This window comes from Bos indicus x Bos taurus, chromosome 24 (assembly GCF_003369695.1).
Source record: "Bos indicus x Bos taurus breed Angus x Brahman F1 hybrid chromosome 24, Bos_hybrid_MaternalHap_v2.0, whole genome shotgun sequence".
In the NCBI taxonomy this organism is placed as follows: Eukaryota; Metazoa; Chordata; class Mammalia; order Artiodactyla; family Bovidae; genus Bos; species Bos indicus x Bos taurus.
The window spans coordinates 57605417-57625211 of NC_040099.1; the positions used below are offsets into that span (position 1 = coordinate 57605417).

Sequence of the window (19795 nt, forward strand, 5' to 3'; positions counted from 1 at the left end):
GGTTTAGGAGCAGACCCATCTGTAGACACACGAGCCAAGTTATATGCACTTGAGCATCTCAGAGCATTCACAGCAGTGCTCCTCAGCCCATTGCCCACTGTTGGGTCCCCAGATAATTAACTGTGTGTGCTGCTGGGCCTTGGGGACCATTGGGACGGTCCGGCTTGCAGTTCTCCTGCCAGGGAGACAAGCAAAGGAGGCCCCTGGAAACAGAGAGACCAGGCCGGGAGGGCCGTGTGAAGCCGAGATGCACTCTGCGTGTTAAAGCATCAGTACCCCCGTCAGTGACCACAGTGGCCCCAGGAGGCTAGCGTTGGCTCCATGTTTGCCCTTAAACAGGAAGGAGTAAAGAGACATAATGAGAAGGAAAAGTAGCATCTTTCCCCCCTTTGATTATGAATTCCCCAGTGCTTTATCAAATGCTTCCAGATGAGAGAAAATGATTTTGACTTGTCAGTCATTTTCATTCTTGGCTCTCAGGCCAGTTCTGCCAGTTTTACTTGTGGAAGGGGGGAAAAAAGGATAGGAAATAGACCCAGGGAATTTAAAATGGTAGGGACCTCTGTTTCCTTGGCTTCTGTTCCAAATATGCCACTCATCTTTATTTTTTTTTTTTTCCATTTTACTTACTATTGAGTGTGCATGCATGCTAAATCACTTTAGTTGTGTCCAGTTCTTTGCAACCCTATGGACCTTAGCCCCTCCCCCCATGGCATTCTCCAGACAAGAACACTGAAGTGGGTTGCCGTGCTCCCTCCAGGAGATCTTCCAGACCTAGGGATCCAACCAGCATCTCCTGCATTGGCAGGCAGGTTCTTTACCACTAGCACCATCTGGGAAGCCCACTGTTGAGGTTGGGAGTGAGTAAAAGAGAGGAAACAGGGAGAGTAAATGAGGTTAGTCGTCTGACCTTTTATGCGGATCTGAAAATTAAGAAAACATAGATTCCTATTCACAGAAGTCTCCAAATGTCAAGCTTTAAAAGATCTCTCAGGAATAGTTGACTCAGAGCCTGGAGATGGGTAGGTTGCCTTGGTAATCTTAATAAGTTAGTAATGCTTTATGGGACTCTTGTTTGTCTCACCTATAAAACGAGAGTATTCATGTAGATGATGCTAGGTTTCCATCCAGCTCTGTGAAAGCGTGTCTTCACTGTCCATGGCACTAGCTGGCATTAGCTGTCCATGGCGCTCACTAAGCAGAGGCACTGCGACCATGACGACGTGTGTGTTGCCTGGGAGACTTGGGCAGCACGACGCACGTGGCGGAGGTAGAGGCTGTGCTCTCCTGATGTCTGTACTGCAGCTGAAACAAAGCTCCTCTATTTTATTTCTCCAGTGCATCACCAAAAGTGACCTTAGCTATAACTCTCCTATTCTGACCTTTTTTTTAAGAAACACTATCATTTTTTACATGTTTATTAAATTCTTTGTGTCATTCCCCAGAAGTTCAGACAATATTTTATGACTTCTCCTTAATAATTACTTAGAGACCAAAATAGCTCCAAGACTTGTATTAACAACAGAATGACATTTCTGGCAGGTGTTTGCCATTTACACCTCTGAAACTTGTCTTGATTCTTCTATCAGTGTCTTCCCTGTCCTGTGAGCCCTTTCCCATCACCCCTCCCAGATGCAAAATCTCTGTATCTGTGGAAAACACACTGAGGTAGAGAGAGCTGTTTCAAAACACGAATTTCTCTTGTATTAGTCAGGTGCCACTCCAGGCAACCAGGGCTGCCTTGAGTTTATGGCTTTCCTGCAGTGAGGCGGCGTCGGGATGGTAGCACTACTGTTTGTCATCTTAACTGTACTGGAAGGTGACTCAAATGATGAACACCCCTCTTATAATTCCAGCTGGCACCAGGGTAATGGTTCTGTCTCACGTGTACAGAATTCAGTATCATAGAGCTTAGAGGGACTTGAGAGACCATTTGTCCATTCCCTGTATTTTACGGGTGGGGACCCCTGGGCGCACAGAGGTCGGTGACTTGCACAGTGATCTGCAGGCTGACCAGACCAGAGGTCTCCAACATTGATCTGTGGTGCAGTCAGGGGGGCAGAGGGGCTCAGTCTGAGGCTTGGGTGCTTTTAGCCATTGCATCCCTCTTTTGAGTCTAGGGTCCTGATAAGGCCATTCCCTTCCACTTGCCCACAAAGTTATTTTTCACATTTACATATATGTCAAGTAACTGCAGTTCTGTTTAAAGCAATAAATCTTTATAAGGTGAAATTGCTGTGTAACCAAAAGATTTTTTTTGAATGCTCGTGGCCTGGGGTAGGCGGTAGAAGCATCTATTTTGGCCACTGGTGCTGTTAGCATCAAGCTGTTTGAGATGGCTTTCTCCCAGCAACACTCTCAGGGAGTCTTCCCTGGGCGTTTCTCCAGGGACTGGGATCCAGCAGGAACTGAATAGTGCCAGGAAGAATCCTGTTGTCAGAGATGACCATCTTGTTCATGCTGGAGAATTTCCATGGAGGTGAATTCTCATCTTCTAATGCCCTGTCTTTATTGCAGAGCACTGCATTGATAGTGTTCACAAGTGACATGAAAATGTAGAATTGACTGATGATGATAATGGCTGACATTTGTTAAGTGTGCCAGGAACCCTTGTGAGGACTTTTTATGGACCAGCTCAGTTGATCGATTTAATTGTGACAATTCTATAAGCTCCTGTTACCGCCCCACTCCATGGATGAGGGCACTGAGGCACAGAGAAGTAAAGACTTTGCCCTTGGCCACGTGGCTTTGTAGGTAGCAAAGCCAGAGCACAGACCTGGGATGTCTACTTCTTAAGTCTGTGTGGTGTTTGTCATTTAAACTGTGTAGTGTATGGACAGTTCTGTTTTTAGAGTCCCTGTAAGCTCTGACTTGGTGTGTGTGTGTGTCTAACTTCAGAAAAAAGTCTTGAGAATATAGCTGACTTTGCTTAGTGGGGATGGATTTTTGTGGCCTTAGCAGTTTACTGGAGATCAGGTGAATTAATCAGCTACTTTGTGCTTCCTTTGTGCCAGACAGTGCTCTTGGCGCCAAGAATACAGTGGCAGGCAAATCCAAGTCTCTGATCTTACAAGGTAGTATTCTGCAGGTGATAGGATGATAAACTGGTAGATACATAAATAAGCATAAATACATAAAACAGTGGAATTAAATCGGGACAGTTGAAGATGAGAAAGGGAGGCTGTGATGGTGACTTAGGATGCGAAGTCTGAGGATGTGACTTGGGATTCTGGACTTGGATGGCAAAATGGAGACCGCCATGGCCGTCTGAAGTCAGGGATGTCCAGCAGAAGGACCTGTGAGGGAGGGGTTAGACGACATGCATGCAGGACAGATGAGGTCAGGAGGGGTGGTGATGGTTCAGTCGCTCAGTCATGTCTGACTCTGTGACCCCAGGGACTGCACCACAGGCTTCCCTGTCCTTCACCGTCTCCCAGTGGAGTCGGGGGTGAATGCAGAGACTGGTTCCCAATGAGATGAGAGATAGTGAAGAACCAGACCACGTTTAACCTCGTAGGTCCATAAGGAAGAATTTTCAGCTTATTATAAGCAGAATAGGAGGCCATTGAAAGTTTAAAGCAGAGAATGATATAGAAGATAATATTACAAATATAAATGCACACGCATGCCCTTCTGATTTATAATAAATCATTTTGCTGTGGTGTGTCCCTCTTGCTGCAAAGGTATTTTAAATTGTGTTTAATTAAGGAGCCTAGGTATTTGAAGTTTTACTGCATGTAATATTTTTATTTTTTTAATAAAATTATTATATATATTTCAATAAAAATATTAGTTTTATTCCTACTGATAATAGTTGCTATGTTTGAACATACCAGTCACTGTGGATTTACATACATTGACTCACTCAAGCGTCACAACATTCTAATAATAAGCATGAACATTTCCATTTTATAGACAAAGAAACTGAAGTTAAAAGAGAGTAAGCAACAGCGTTATTAGTGCTATAACCAGGCTTTGAACCTAGATCTGTCTCTGCTCTTACACACAATTACATCCAACTCAGGCTGCAAGGTATATAAAAGTCTACATAGTAATTCTAGAAAATATTATAACTTGTGGTTTACCCTTACTACATAATTTTTTAATTAGTTTATTTTAATTGGAGGCTAATTACATTACAACATTGTGGTGGTTTCTGCCATACATCAACATGAATCAGCCACAGGTGCACATGTGTCCCCCATCTGGAACCCGCCTCCCGCCTCCCTCCTCACCCCGTCCCCCTGGGTTGTTCCAGAGCACTGGCTTTGAGTGTCCTGCTTCATGCATCGAACTTGCATTGGTCATCTGTTTTACATATCATAATATACATGTTTCAGTGCTATTCTCTCAAATCATCCTACCCTCGCCTTCCCCCACATAGTCAGAAACTCTCTATTCTTTACATCTGTGTCTCTTTTGCTGCCTTTCATATAGGATTGTCGTTACCATCTTAACAAGTTTCATATATGTGTGTTAATATACTATACTGGTGTTTCTCTTTCTGGCTTACTTCACTGTATATAATAAGCTCCAGTTTCATCCCCCTCGTTGGAACTGACTGGAATGTGTTCTATTTTATGGCTGAGTGATACCACTGTGTACGTGCACCACGGCCTCATCATCCATCCGTCTGCCAGTGGGCATCTAGGTTGTCTCCTTGTCCGGCCATTGTAAACAGTGCTGCAGTGAACACTGGGGTATATGTGTCTCTTTCAGTTCTTGTTTCCTCGGTGTGTGTGTGCAGTGTGTATTTCTCAGCTGTATAGGAGTTCTGTTTCCAGTTTTTTAAGGAATCTCCACCTTGTTCTCCATAGTGGCTATCCCAGTTTGCATTCCCACCAACAGTGTAAGAGGGTTCCCTTTTCTCCACATCCTCTCCAGCATTTATTGTCTGTAGACCTTTTGATGACGACCATTCTGACCAGCGTGAGATGATCCTTCATTGTGGTTTTGATTTGCATTTCTCTAATAATGAGCAATGTTGGGCATCTTTTCACGTGTTTGTTAGCCACCTGTATGTCTTCTTTGGAGAAATGCCTGTTTAGTTCTTTGGTCCACATGTTGATTGGGGGGTTTGTTTTTCTGGTATTGAGCTGCTTGTACATTTTGGAGTTTAATCCTTTGTTAGTTGTTTCAGTTGCTATTATTTTCTCCCATTCTGAAGGCTGCCTTTTCACCTTGCTTATAGTTTCCTTTGTTGTGCATAAATTTTTAAGTTTAATTAGGTTCCATTTGTTAATTTTTGTTTTTATTTCCATTATTCTGGGAGGTGGGTCATAGAGCATCCTGCTGTGGTTTATGTCAGAGAGTGTTCTGCCTGTGTTTTCCTCTTAAGAGTTTTATAGTTTCTGGTCTTATATTTAGATCTTTAACCCATTTCGAGTCTTTGTATATGGCGTTAGAAATTTTCTAGTTTCATTCTTTTACACGTGATTGACCAGTTTTCCCAGCACCACGTGTTAAAGAGGTTGTCGTTTCTCCACTGTCTATTTTTGCCTCCTTTGTCAAAGATGAGGTGTTCATAGGAGCGTGGATTTATCTCTGGGCTTTCTATTTTGTTTCATTGATCTATATTTCTCTTTGTGCCAGTACCATACTGTCTTGATGACAGTAGCATTGTCGTACAGTCTGAAGTCAGAAAGCTTGATTCCTCCAGTTCCGTTCTTTCTCAAGGTTACTTTGGCTATTTGAAGTTTTTTGTGTTTCCATACAAATTGTGAAATTATTTGTTCTAGTTCTGTGAAAAATACCATTGGTAGCTTGATAGGGATTGCATTGAATCTGTAGATTGCTTTGGGTAGTATACTCATTTTCACTATATTGATTCTTCCGATCCACAAACATGCTACATTTCCCCGTCTATTTGTGTCCTCTTTGATTTCTTTCATCAGTGTTTTATAGTTTTCTATATATAGGTCTTTTGTTTCTTTAGGTAAATTTATTCCTAAGTATTCTATTCTTTTCATTACAGGGGTGAATGGGATTGTTTCCTTAATTTCTCTTTCTGTTTTTTCATTGTTGGTGTATAAGAATGCAAGGGATTTCTGTCTATTAATTTTATAACCTGCAACTTCAGTATACTCATTGATTAGCTCTAGTAATTTTCCAGTGGTGTCTTTAGGGTTTTCTATGTAGAGGATCATGTCATCTGCAAACAGTTCTACTTCTGCTTTTCCAATCTGGATTTCTTTTGTTTCTTTTTCTTCTCTGATTGCTGTGGCTAGGACTTCCAAAATTCTGTTGCATAGTAGTGGTGAGAGTGGGCAGCCTTGCCTTATTCCTGATTTTAGAGGAAATGCTTTCAATTTTTTGCCATTGAGGGTAATGTTTGCTGTGGGTTTGTCATATATGGCTTTTATTATGTTAAGGTATGGTCCTTCTGTGCCTGGTTTCTGGAGACTTTTTATCATAAATGGGTGTTGAATTTTGTCAAAGGCTTTCTCTGCATCTATTGAGATAATCATATGGTTTTTATCTTTCAGTTTGTTAATATGCTATATCACTTTGATTGATTTGTGAATACTGAAGAATCCTTGCATCCCTGGAATAAAGCCCACTTGGTGTATTTTTAAATTAATGAGATAGGAACATTTTTTTTCCTACTTGCTTTGACCTCTGATTTTGTACAACAAAATACTAATTTCTATTTTAAATGAATAAATACCACAATTACATTCATAGCTTCTTGAAATAAGCACCAGCAAAAGGCTGATGGATGATGCTGCCTAGGACAGTCTCTGTGGAGGAGATGCTCTTTCAGTTATCTGAGGCTGAGGACATATTTTAATGTTAAAAGTAAAATAAAATTGCATTCACAGATTGATCTTGCATATTTTCCTGTTAACCTCACTCTTAGATTTCTTGAATCACAAGGGACAGGCAGGCAGGCACCAGTGACCCCTGGTTCTCCAGAGTTAATCAGCAGCATGAGATTGAGGCCTGCACCCAGCAGTTAGAAATTACACTTGGCAGTAACAGCTATAATTTTGTAAATTTGTGGAAGGCTGGGGTTGGCTCCTAAAAAATGGGTGTTGATAGTGACATCTAGCGGGTCTTAAGGAGATAAGTTCTGTGACCTATGAAGTGTGTGATTAATTGTCAGCACTGTCTGAGGAGCCAGCTCTGTCTTTGCCGAGCACATTCTAAAGCATGCAGGTGGGTTCTCGGTAGTCCAGGTGGGTGGACGCGACATACGAGACCCTTGGGAGCACCGAAACTTACTTTTTCTTCCTTTAGACAGAAGACCCAACCATGGAGCGACCCTACACATTTAAGGACTTTCTCCTCCGGCCAAGAAGGTGAGGCTTTTAGGCTGCAAGTCATTCTTTATGCTTTGGCCTTGGTTTTCTCTGAGGAAGATTTCAACATATTAACTGATTACATCTGTTTAAAGCATCGTAAATATGAAGTGTCAAACCAAGTCACATCCTTTGTAACAAATTTTTCTTCCATCATGCAGTCATAAATCTCGGGTTAAGGGATTTTTGCGATTGAAAATGGCCTATATGCCCAAAAACGGAGGCCAAGATGAAGAGAACAGTGAGCAGCGGGATGAGATGGAGGTAAGCCAGGCACTCCGGGCCGTGGTTTGTTTTCCTTCCGTAAGAACATGTGGATATTTTACATGAAGGTTTTATAATTTAAGGAACTAAATGTTTATAAATATGAAGGAACTTAAATGTGTTCATGAATTTGCATCTTCCACGGATCTACCAATATTTTGCTTTTACCAAAAAAACAAAAAAGGTAAGCTTTTCATTTTACCTTATAACACAAATCATCGAAGAGGTGTCTTTTTATGAACTGCTCTAACCCCTGTTCTATTAACAGCCCCACCACTGTGTGAAATTCTCCCCCACATATTTAATTTTCTTATTTCTTTGGACTTTCAGCGCTTAATAAATTCCCTGTAGCACTTGGAATTGCTTCAAAGTGGGTGAATGATGTAGAGGCTGTTCCAAGTCTCTCACTCGCTTGGCCTGCAGGTGAGCGCGTGCATCAGAAACGCTCTCCTCTAGATAGGCCGTTCCGCAGTTAGCTTTCCAGGGGAAGTTTCTTTTGTTCCCTCTTGGCAAGTTAAAATAGAAAACACCACTTTTTAACTTTGCTGTCACATACGTCTACCATGGGTCCTATCGGACCTTCGCAGCACAGGCTCCAGACGGTGCTGCTTCATTAGACACATTCTCGTGTTCCAAGAATGTCCGTTCACGAGACCTCTCTGTGGCCTATTTGCACATCTGTTTGCAGCTGTTGCATATACATGGTGTGTGAATAATGCATTATGGGCAAGTAACTGCACCCACCCCCCCAGACCCAGAGGTCCTATTTCCAAGCAGTATTTCATGTGCAGGCTTTCGTCTGTCTCTGGGAGAAGGACTGAAGTGGGTGGTAGGTAGTCTTGACTGTTAAGATTTCATAAGCACATCCACACATTTTTATCTCAAATCCAAGGAATTTTTTTTTTAACACTCCTCCAGCCTTCCAACTGTGAATTAGTTAATTTTCCAGTGACTTTACTAGGGGATGTCAGGAAGGAATACTTAATGCCGAAAATATGTGTTGCAAAAGAGTACCTCTGACTCGGGGACTGTGAAGGCTGCTGACGCGGCGGCAGCAGGTGGGGAATGGCCAAGTAGGAAGAGGCAGCTTCCAGGCTGTTCCTGGCTGCCGTGCGTGCTCGTCCTCCCTAGAGGGGCATCAGGGAGCTCCCCCTCCTCCAGGGGCCACCTTCCCGTGGTCCTCCCTGGGGAGCAAGAGTGCCCCAGGCCTCCTGGTGGCCTGTCCATGGCATCTGCAAGAACGCACGTGCTGTGAGGCTCATCTTCCCAGCTCCCTCCTACCTTCCGGAGGTGTTGAAAAGACGACAGCTGTAGCATGACCCATATGATTGGCATGGCTTTGTACAGCCCCAGAGGCCATCAGGTCAAAATAACAAACACGAACTATGAAAGAGTGTAATGGGACTTAGGTAACGTGAGGGGCTGCTTGGATCCCTGTCCATGTCATGACCCGCACCACTGTCCTTGGGGAGGGCAGTGCAGTTCGTTGGCCATGGCTCAGAGCATTTTTGTGACTCTTTTCGAATTGACATTTTTTCCGCCTTGTTTTGAGAATTTCTTGAAACATGGCGCACGAAGCCACTGCCGGAGCCCACAGGAGCCAGGACACAGGGCACGGATGCCCTGGAACCAGCAAACCAGCCTGACGCCCCTCCCTCTCTTCTGCCCCACAGCCCGGGTGGGAAGTCGTTGACTCCAATGACTCGGCTTCTCAGCACCAGGAGGAGCTGCCCCCGCCTCCGCTGCCCCCCGGGTGGGAAGAGAAGGTGGACAACCTGGGCCGCACGTACTACGTCAACCACAACAACCGGACCACCCAGTGGCACCGGCCCAGCCTCATGTGAGTGCCGTCCGTGGTCTCGAGCCGTCCCCACGCTCTGCAGACAGGTGCCCACACAGCAGCCCTGTGCACAAAGCTGGGAAGCGCGTCTTCTTCAGTGGAAGCCCGTGATTGTGCATTGCGGCGGGAGTCCTCTTGGTGTAGGTAGAGGGCGTGAGAACCTACCAGAACCTATCAGGTTATAAAGAAGCTCTGGCCTCCGTATCATGGTCTCCTGCTGTGAATATGCACTAATTTATTTTGCATGTCATCTTTATGTAGATTTATGAGATGTAAAACCAAGGTCATTTTTCTTAGGTTTAGCTTAATGCATGGTGATTACATCTCTGCTCCCTTCTTCAGTTTCAGCAAACATACTGACTGTACCATTTCCTCTTTAACTTTTTGGAGTTTTATTCCATAATTATTTGATTTAGAAACCCTCTCAAAACTTTTTTTTTTCCCCTTTTTGAGAAATTTATAGATCACCCCCGTGATATCATTAGAAGCAGGTGGGAGGGTTGCTAACTCACAGTTTGTAATACTCCTCGTTCTAGTCCCTTGCCAGCCTCAGGGACACAGTGAATTGATTATTATTTTGTTCACTGGACAATTTTTGGTTTAATAATAGCAAACACTAATTAAACCTCATGACTGTAAAAAAGGATTTGAAGCAGCTTGCTTTTAAATGATAGTATAGAGCAAGACCTAAAACTATTAATATACAATAAAAGACAAAAACAAGTACTAAAAATGTAAAAGGAAAAGGCTATCCTAAAAAAGGTGAGCTCCCCGGCAGACAAGACAAGGAAGTAATTATCAGTGAATTGTATAATTTTCAGTATACAGGCAAGTATATCAGGTGAGATAATTTTCTCTTTAACCCAGACTCTGAAGGAAATTTGCTGACGATGGTTTTTGAACAAGTGTTAGCGAGATGATGGATGGTGTTGTCAATAACCCTTTTGTCTTTAGAAATGGCAACGGTAGTCTGCATAAGACTGGGGGGTGGGAAGGGTTGCCAAGAAGTCTAGTCTAGGTGGTGTTTGATTTAGAGGAAAAGCTTGCAGAACCTGCAACAGTGAAGGCCAGTCCTTCCTAAGCCCCTGAGTGGGTTCTCGTTAATGTCAGGTGCCCGTGGGCAGCTTTGGACCACCTAGCATGAGCACCAGCTCATTGCTGCCGGGACGGCATAGTATCCCAACATCCAGATGATGTCAAACTCTTCTTTGTAATAATTTTTTCCACATAGAAATATAAATGGAAATGGTTTCGTTGGTTTTTTAATTAATTTATTTGTTTTTACTATTTCCCTTTAATCAATGACCAAAGCTGTTAAAACTGTTTTAAGTCATTTGACTATTCTAGTTATTTGTAGTTTAAGAAAAAAGTAACCACCTTGGACTTGGTTACATGTAGTGATCAAGATTCTTGGTAGCAACACCCTGAGCAAAGTACCTTTATCTACCTTTGTTAAAGATCAGTATCTGAAAATAACACTTTATGGGGACCCTAGTGTCATGTGATCTCTGTTAAAAAAAAAAAAAGTGACCACTAGGAGCTCACAGAGACTAATAACCAAGATATATAGAGAGAAATGTTCACTGTCATGAATAATTACGCAGACCGAAGTCTCTGTTTGGGGGGTAAGTGGGAACAGTTTTTACTTTCTCTGCCTCAGAGAGTGGTGAAGCTAATGGAGAAATCCCTAGGGAACACTTCATACGTTTTTTTAAACACACCACCTTCAGTGTCCTGTAGAACTGAACCAAAACAGAAGCTGTAACTTATGTAAATGCTGGCTCCTCAGGAGTCCAGAAACAAATTGGGAAACTGTGGTTCTTCCAAGTTCAGGTTCACGTGTAGTTTAGGGAGATGGCAGTGACGTGATGGTCTGCACAGCCGGCTCACCGGAAGGGACATTTGCAGAGCTCTGGGTGCAACTTACCGGCTGCCTTTTTCCCATCAGGAACGACATCTAGAAAGCAAGAGAAGACTCAGATGAGGGAAAAGGGTTGGTTTCCATGATAACCTCCTGTTGAACCGTTTGAGAATTTGAGGTTCTTTGTCCTTAACTTGATTTGGCTTGACCAGAGCCCTCAAGCCCTCCAGATGATTTTAAAATGTTGTTTTAATTGAAAAATGATTTTTTTTTCATAAATCAGTTTTCACAGAATCCTATAAGCATTCCAGGGATGGGGGCGGGGGCGGGTATTAACAAGTGTCTTTATTCAAAGGCTATATCTGACCCGAGGAAGTCAGATAATGAAGTGATGGTTGCATTTTACAGAGAATGGTGGCCCTCCTGGGGAGTCTCAGTGCTTACCCAGTTTGCTTACCCAGACTTCAGGCCCTACCAAGTCCTCCTCGGCTCCCCGGTGCCCTCAGGCTGTTCTCACAGGTTCCTGCCCTCCCTGCCTCTTGCCGCCCACGGTCATCAACACAGAGCGTCTGATCACGCGGGCTGCCCTTGAGGACTTTCTCTCCTGAGCCCTGTGGGTCTGCTGCCTCTCAGTCCCCTCCAAAAACACAAAACCAGAATGTGCCCCTCCCCCCAGCAACCTTCAGATGCCAGCCTCCTGTCCCTTCCTCTGGGAGAGCCAGGCCTCTTCTGTCCCAGTCTGTCTGGACAGACAGAAAGCTGGACGCTTTCCCACGAGGACACAGAGCACATAATTCTCTTACTGCCTGTGTGAGCAGGGACTGTGGTTTCCTCTTCACAGATCAACCCCTAGCACCTGACACAAAGTAGGAGCTTTTAACTGAATGAGCGACTGCAGATGAGTCGTTTCTGAAAGTGGGTATCAGATGCGTGGTTTAGTGAACTGTCGGGTACTGGATGCAGAGATTAGGACAGAAGGTGACCACGGAACACTCCCCCAGGCCTCTCAGGTCAGATGGTGGCTTTTTAAAACACCTTTAATTTTAGATTTGTCCTTGTCCTATTTAAATGTAAACCATAAACTTTTTACTGTTAAAAGCAGAAGTTCAAAAACATGATGAAGGAATCGTATTAAGATTATAAATGAAGATGAACTTGTGAAACACTCATTTTAACTCTTTTTAGTACTTCTTTCTAAACCACTCTACTTCTCCCGTCTTAGCAATCATTTAATCATCTCTTGATGACTCAGGTCATCATTTGTCACTGACAGTCACTGATAGGATGTAAATGATCTGATACACTGATCTTAACTGGCACTGAATTTGATAAATGTATGGTTTTTCTTGTCTTTATTAATTTGTATATTTCCTGTCAAATGAAAAATATATATGTGAAATTAATGAATGAAGAAAATTGAAAGAGCCACTCCTTAGGTTTTTTTTCCCTGCCCGCAGTAAAATCATGTTTCTGTTTTGTCAGCTCAGACCTATTTTTAAAGTTCATTTTCCCATTAGTGACCATTTAAACTTCCTGTCAGTTTCGTCAACCCTCTCATTCAATTGCTTAATTAAGGGCCAAAGGCCTCACTTGTATGAATATTTTCATTTCGTCACTAAAGACCATAAAAAAGCCCAGACTTGGAATTTCAGAATCAGAGGTGTCTTTCTTCTTTATGCTTTTTAGTTGTTTCTAGTTCACACTGATTACTAATTATTTGAGCATGTTGGATAAGGAGGATTAACATAATTGACTTTAAACACCCCTTAAAAAAAAAAAAAAAAACTTTTCAGAATAATAGAATTTTATATACTTCTCAGAGAGAAAATGCAGATACAGTAATATTAAACCTTATTTTCCTCAATGTCTCCAAAATCCCTGTAACAATTCAAGTGTTACAACCCAGAACATGCATGTGCTGTTGACTAAGTGACAACTGATATTTCAAGTGAAGATATAAAATTTTCATACAACTTTTATATATAGTGTTTTTAAATAAAGCCATTATAAAGTGAAATTGAATTGAATATCCTGTAAAAACCACTGTAGCCATGTAAAATCCTAAAGATAATATTATATTCTCGAACATATCTAAGAGAGTGTTACTTTTTTATCATTCTGTTTTGATAGTTTCATAAATAGTATTAGTATACTTGTGTGTCCCTTGATTTTAATTAGCTTCTTTGTGGCCTTAATTATGTCATTTTTTTCAGATATAGTTTAATACAGCTATAAAATATGCAAAATAGGTATTTCTGAGAGGTTTTAAGAATTTATGTATCAGTTGTGTACACACAGCAAAACGTCATTTAGATCTTTATTAAGAGTTATTGATTTAATATGGATTAAATAGAAGCCAACCTCTTACTGTCACTTTACCAGTAAAGCTAAAACTTGTGAAGATTTTTGGTGGAACTATTCAGACTCTTAGAAGCGGGTGATAAAGAGTCACCTATTTATTTGCAAATAGTGCTGCTTATCGCAGGCTGTTCACTGTTACAGGGCCCAGTAGGCTCTTTTGGGGGAAGATAGCATGTCTGAGACTGCATTAGAATGTCTTAAAACCTGTGTTTTAAGGAGAATCGATAATGAGGGCCTTTGATTAATACTGGATTTCAGTTAATCTGAAATAATGTTTTCAGCTACTGTGAAATATTAATTTGCAACATCATGGTGTCTTATTGAAAGAGTCTGTAAGCGTTTTCTCTGAAAAACATTTTGACATTTAAACCTCTACTTTAAAAGCCTCCAAGTAATATTTCTCCCAAAGGAGAATTGCCTGTAATTTACTGCAGAAGTTTTAAAGATGGAATCAGTGCTTTTCAAATCCTAAATTAAGAGTTACATGACCAAAAAAAAAAAAAAAGACTATGAAGTTACAGTGTTCTTCAGATCCTAGTTGATTTGGGAGGTAATTGCCTGATGTTTGTGTGAATTTTAAAATAGAGTTTAATGGGAGTTTAAAAGTGAGTTTAAAAAGTGTCGTGATTGTGAGGTTCTGTCAAGATGAAAGCCACAGTGGCTGAAAAAGTTCATGTTGAATCCGGAATGTGTCTTCCAGACACCGTACTTACTGGTTGATTGCTGATGACCAAAAGTTGGGGCCTTGTCATTGCTGGACTCCTTGAGGGGTTGCCACTAACTGGCCACGAGTGTGAGCTCGCCTGTCATTCTCCTTCAGAAAGCCTCGCTTCTCATGGGGCAGCTGGATGGAGGACTTTGATTTCTCATCTTTCTTAAACACCATAAAGTACTGCTACAGTATATCCCTGAAAGATACTCAAAAATATTGTGGCAGAGGCATTTAAAAACTGTGTTTATTTCAATGAAGCCGACCTGGAAGTACACTCCAGCTAAGAGATGTTGGCAGGTTCTCCTTTGAGTGGCCAGCTGATTCTCAGGGTTGAACGGGAGAGCACTGACGTCGTGTTCCATGTCGGGCCCTGGGTGAGTGTCGGGCTTGGGTTGAAGGGCCAGGTATCAACACCGGTTCTCTGTCTCGCCCCCTCGCTCCGTGTGCGCCCAGGGACGTGTCGTCCGAGTCCGACAGCAACATCCGGCAGATCAACCAGGAGGCCGCGCATCGCCGCTTCCGCTCGCGCAGACATATCAGCGAGGACCTGGAGCCGGAGCCCAGCGAGGGCGGGGAGGGCCCCGAGGTGCGGCCCCGCCTGCTCACTCCCTGCAGACCCCCGCCTGCTTAGCCCCCGACAGCGCCCCCTGTCCGCGGGCTCCAGGGTGGGGAGGGCCCCGAGGTGCGGCCCCGCCTGCTCACTCCCTGCAGACCCCCGCCTGCTTAGCCCCCGACAGCGCCCCCTGTCCGCGGGCTCCAGGGTGGGGAGGGCCCCGAGGTGCGGCCCCGCCTGCTCACTCCCTGCAGACCCCCGCCTGCTTACCCCCCGACAGCGCCCCCTGTCCGCGGGCTCCAGGGTGGGGAGGGCCCCGAGGTGCGGCCCCGCCTGCTCACTCCTATAGCACCCCCTGTCTGTGGGCTCCCGATGTTGTCTCAGTAAAGGCTGTCTGAAGGAAAAGAGCACAGTCGGCTAGCTAGTTGAGGACCATTGGGGTATTTACTAACTTAGAAAGTGCTTCTAGAGGCCATCTTCGAGCATGCATAATTTACATCACTACGAAAGTGCATGACATTTTTTAGCACTTAATTAATATATTTTCACTTTATACTTTTATTTTTCCCCATAGTCTAAACATATCTTATTAAACAGCAACATGGTAATCATCTTTGAGCAGTTGATGGAACCCTGCCCTGTAACTTCTTTGGGTACCAAATATAATTTTGAGTAGTTTTGACATGGTGAAATAGGTTATTACCAAGAAAATACAAATTGGGGTGAACATAAATGTTCATAAGTTCACCCTTAAATGCTTATGGCAGATCTCTGGGGAAAATATGTATAAATTGAACAAGAAATTAGTAATTGCCGTAACTTCAGTACTGCCTTAACAACTCGGTTTACTTATTGGAAATCCATTCTTATGTTAGGCAGATCATTCACAAAATGTTCCAGTGATCAAAACTGGAAAAGCAAAATGGATGATGCCGTATTAAATTCATGAAAAGTTAATTGATACCAGTGCTTACTAACAGTTTATAGCATCTCTGCTATTTTCATTGTGAATCCTCAATGGTTAGAGTAAAAGAAAATTCATGAAAATGGTAAATTCCTGAGGATATTTTTTAACCCGTGCAGGTAGTATCGAGTCTAGAAGCAAGCCAGTGCTCAGAGAGGTGCTGTTACAAAGGGGTTGAGAGCACAGCCCCTGGAGCCAGGCCTGCTTGGATCACTGTTCCCTGGTACCAGTTACTCCCTCAGCCTCAGTTTCCTCATCTGTTAATCAGGCTGGGAGCCTTATCTTCCTTACGGATGCTGGGAAGACCCTCAGTCAATGTGAACGACACTTAGGATGGCTATTACCATGGCGGGGACAAGAGGGTCCCTCGTTCCAGCACTCACCACAGCGTCTCTTCCCCGGCAGCCTTGGGAGACCATTTCAGAGGAAGTGAACATGAGCGGAGACTCGCTCAGCCTGGCGCTGCCCCCGCCACCGGCCTCGCCCGTGTCCCGGACGAGCCCCCAGGAGCTGTCCGAGGAGCTGAGCAGAAGGCTGCAGGTCACTCCCGACTCCAACGGCGAGCAGTTTGGGTCTTTGATTGTAAGTCATGGTCTTGTTTGAGAAGTTGAGTGAATATTTATCATTTTTTTTGTTGTTGTCACTTTTCAGAGAATCTTGTTTGTAAATAACGACCAAGGTCTCCTAGCCCCCAAATAATTCTGACATTTTCCAAGTTCCTTCTTCCATGGGAGAAGCAAAACTATACCAAACATAGCCCAAGCAGGTGAAGCGCTTTCTTGATTCATAGATAACTCGTCTATGACTTCTGTATTATTAAACATTAATCTCGTAGAATTTCTTTTCCCAGCAAAAGATTCCTGAAACAGTACCTTCATCACAAGTTGGTATTTCGCAGTGGGACCTGAGAGCCATTGGGCCTCCACGTTGATCTCATACATCATACTCTGTGTGCTTTATCATTCTCATTTCACAGGTGAAGGCATGATGGTTAAGTGATCCATCCAAGACAGGTTAGGATGGGAGACAGAAGACATCTTGTAAGTCCCAGAGAAAGGCTGTGAAATTGTGACACAGCCACTAGCGTAGCATTTGAACTTGAGTTCTCAGCTGTCAAGCAGATTCATTCTAGACACTTGAGGTGGGGTTAAGCCCCATTGAGAGTCAGCAGAATCAGCCATGAAGACCTGTGTTTGACAACACAAAACTGCAGGAAAAGCCCATAGAAAATTCTTGCTTGTACATAAAATTGAGAAGCAATGCAGTCTCAGTATTTCTCGAGAAACTGAACCAGCAGATGCACTGCAGTAAATGATGGTAGTCCCTCAGCTGAAAATGGCGTCCTAGAAAAATAATCATCATTACAGCCGAATCACATGTAAACGAACAGGAGGGCTGCATAAAATGTAAAAGTTAGTAGGTACTCACAAGACTGTCACTCCTTCAGCTGTGTGTTTTTATTTTAAAAGATACCTTTGGCCCCATCAGGAGTTACAGTGACTACTCAGTTAATGTGCTTTTGTATTAAAATTCTATGAGTATCTTTCAGAAAGAGAAATAACTCTGAGATGTAAATGTAGTACTAAAGGGACAGGGGGAAACAAAAGAGTTTGCATACATGGGGTATTTGAACTGATAAAACCGTTGCTGTGGAAACAGCATAAGCATGGAAGTCATGTATTTAAAACCTTGTAAAAGGGAGTAAGTGCTGCCAGAACCGTAACAATGGTATCCCTTTAGTCTACCAAGTGAAAACCATCATTTCAGTGACTTGTAATAGGGAACTCCTTCATTCTAAGTTCATAAAATATCTTTAAGATGGAAGTATAAGTGACAGAATTATTTTGTGTTGAGTCCAGTTCAACTATTAAGTATTTAGGAAAGAGGAGATTCTTCTCCAGTTTTGCTTGCCAGAATCAGTCTGCATTCAAGGACAATAGCATGAACTTTTACTAAAGCATGAACCCTTCATGCTCACCATGTGGAGAGACTTGAGAAGCCTGCCATGCAGCACCACAGAGTCTGTCTGTGTCTCACCCCATTTTCCTCACTGGGAAATACTAGAAGTGAGGAGATGCTGCAGACTTGTCCCCTGTGCAGACCTCTTGCTCATTTGACCCCTGACTTGCAGGTGTGACCTGCTGCTGATCTGTGAGTCTGTTTTTTGTAAAGCCATATAGACCTATGCAAACAAGCGAGAGGAACATATTATACATTATCTCTAGATTGTTTTTTAGCTTAACCTCACCTATTTTCCTTCATTCCTGTTCTGAACAACTTCATCTCCATTCAGAAGCTGAAAGTATTAATACCTAGCCCTTCAGAAGAAGGCTAAGATTATATGTGAGTTCCCCTAGAAATAGAATCCAACTGCTTCTTTGTCAGTGATAAGAATAGTCAATGAATGTTTAATAACTATTAGGTTAGTATCGTTTCCTTTATTCCTGTTCCACTGGAATTTACCCAGAGGTTGCTTCTCAAAGCTTCTTTTTCCATCAATGGAGCAGCATTACCTGTGGCATCCCCTTTCATGTTTTGGCCTCTTATTTTTGGCTGTTATCACTCGAGACACTTGAGAATGACAATGAAAGATACTTGATGACTTAAAGGATTATGTTCATTACTCCAAAACTATGGTGTTTCATCGAATTACCTTCTAATATTAAAGAGCAGTCAGTAGGCTTGAGCGGTCAGTTTTTTAAACCAGGGAAACTGGTTTCTCAGCATGTGTGTTCCTGATGCTCTGTGTGCTTTCCTCCTGCAGCAGAGAGAGCCGTCCTCCAGGCTGAGGTCCTGCAGTGTCACCGACGCAGTCGCGGAGCAGGCTCACCTCCCGCCGGTAACCCACACTCATTTCCAGCCACCAGTTGGCTCTCTCGGCTTTTATTTAAAATCATCTGAGCTACCAAGGAAGAGTTTTTCCTGTGCAAAATCTACTTACCATACACATGAGACATTAAAATGTCCTAGCAGATTGCCCAGGGAGAGTGGATTTCCAATATAGAGAGTTGCCACTGCCACCAAAGTCTCTGAAATGCTAAAAACTCCGTTGCTTTGCTTTTCCATCCAAGTGAATGCCAATTCTGATATGCCTACTTGATCTAAACATTAGCAGTTCCTTTTTTAAAAACTTAATTTGGTCCCCAAAGCTGTATTCAAGTGACCTGTATCTCCAGAACATAGGAAAAACTCTTCTGGGTGGGCAGAAAGGAGCCCTTTCCATTACTAACAGGCTTAACTCTTAACCCACTGAGCTTCTGTAGCTTCTCTTTAAAGACAGCTCCCTTGACTCAAGACCTGGCTATAATTTGTTTCCACTTTCCCACTAGTTTTCATAACTAGCAGCAAATATGGACATGTAAAGGGTGTTAATAATTATATAAGACTTAAAATGAATGTTCTGATTGGGAGGCAGACCAGAACTGCCTGGGGAGGTATTAGTATACACGTTAAAAATGAATTTTATGTAAATTTGTTTCTTGTTTTGAAGGAGAAAATGTTATGTGCTTTTAGCATGCTCAACTTAATGTTTGACCTTGACCAGTTTTTATTATTATGGCAAATCCTTGATCATCATCAGCACTAATACTTACTGCATCTGAAATTGAAGGGAAAGAAAGATTGCACTTAACAGTTTTTGCAATCATGGCATCTTCCCTGTTGTATACATTTCTGCTCAACTTCACAGGATGTGTTTTGCCTAGATTTTAAGTCTTTTATGTTTACAGAATGAATTAATAAATACATTAGTCAACTGATGAACAGATTAGATTCAGTTGTGGCCTACATGGAAAGGGCTGGTAGGTCAGAAGCTTGACAAGAGTATCCTTTCTGGGATGCAGTGCAGGCCTCCCCCCAAAACGGAACAATCGCTGTGGTGGGCCAGTGGGATTCTCTTCAGATGATTCTGTGATTGTCCTTGATGAATTAATGGCGCTT

The 19795-nt window shown here is 42.8% G+C and overlaps 1 protein-coding gene across 10 annotated transcripts in view; it reads left to right on the forward strand.

Moving 5' to 3' along the window:
* NEDD4L (neural precursor cell expressed, developmentally down-regulated 4-like, E3 ubiquitin protein ligase) overlaps positions 1-19795 on the forward strand; it is a 381718-nt gene that overhangs the window by 292393 nt on the left and 69530 nt on the right. For all 10 annotated transcript variants that reach the window (XM_027525515.1, XM_027525516.1, XM_027525518.1 and 7 more), the window contains 6 exons: positions 7240-7301; positions 7463-7565; positions 9239-9405; positions 14793-14925; positions 16262-16438; positions 18621-18695. In XM_027525515.1, the coding sequence (XP_027381316.1) occupies positions 7240-7301; positions 7463-7565; positions 9239-9405; positions 14793-14925; positions 16262-16438; positions 18621-18695 (717 nt within the window). The remainder of the gene's footprint in view (positions 1-7239; positions 7302-7462; positions 7566-9238; positions 9406-14792; positions 14926-16261; positions 16439-18620; positions 18696-19795) is intronic.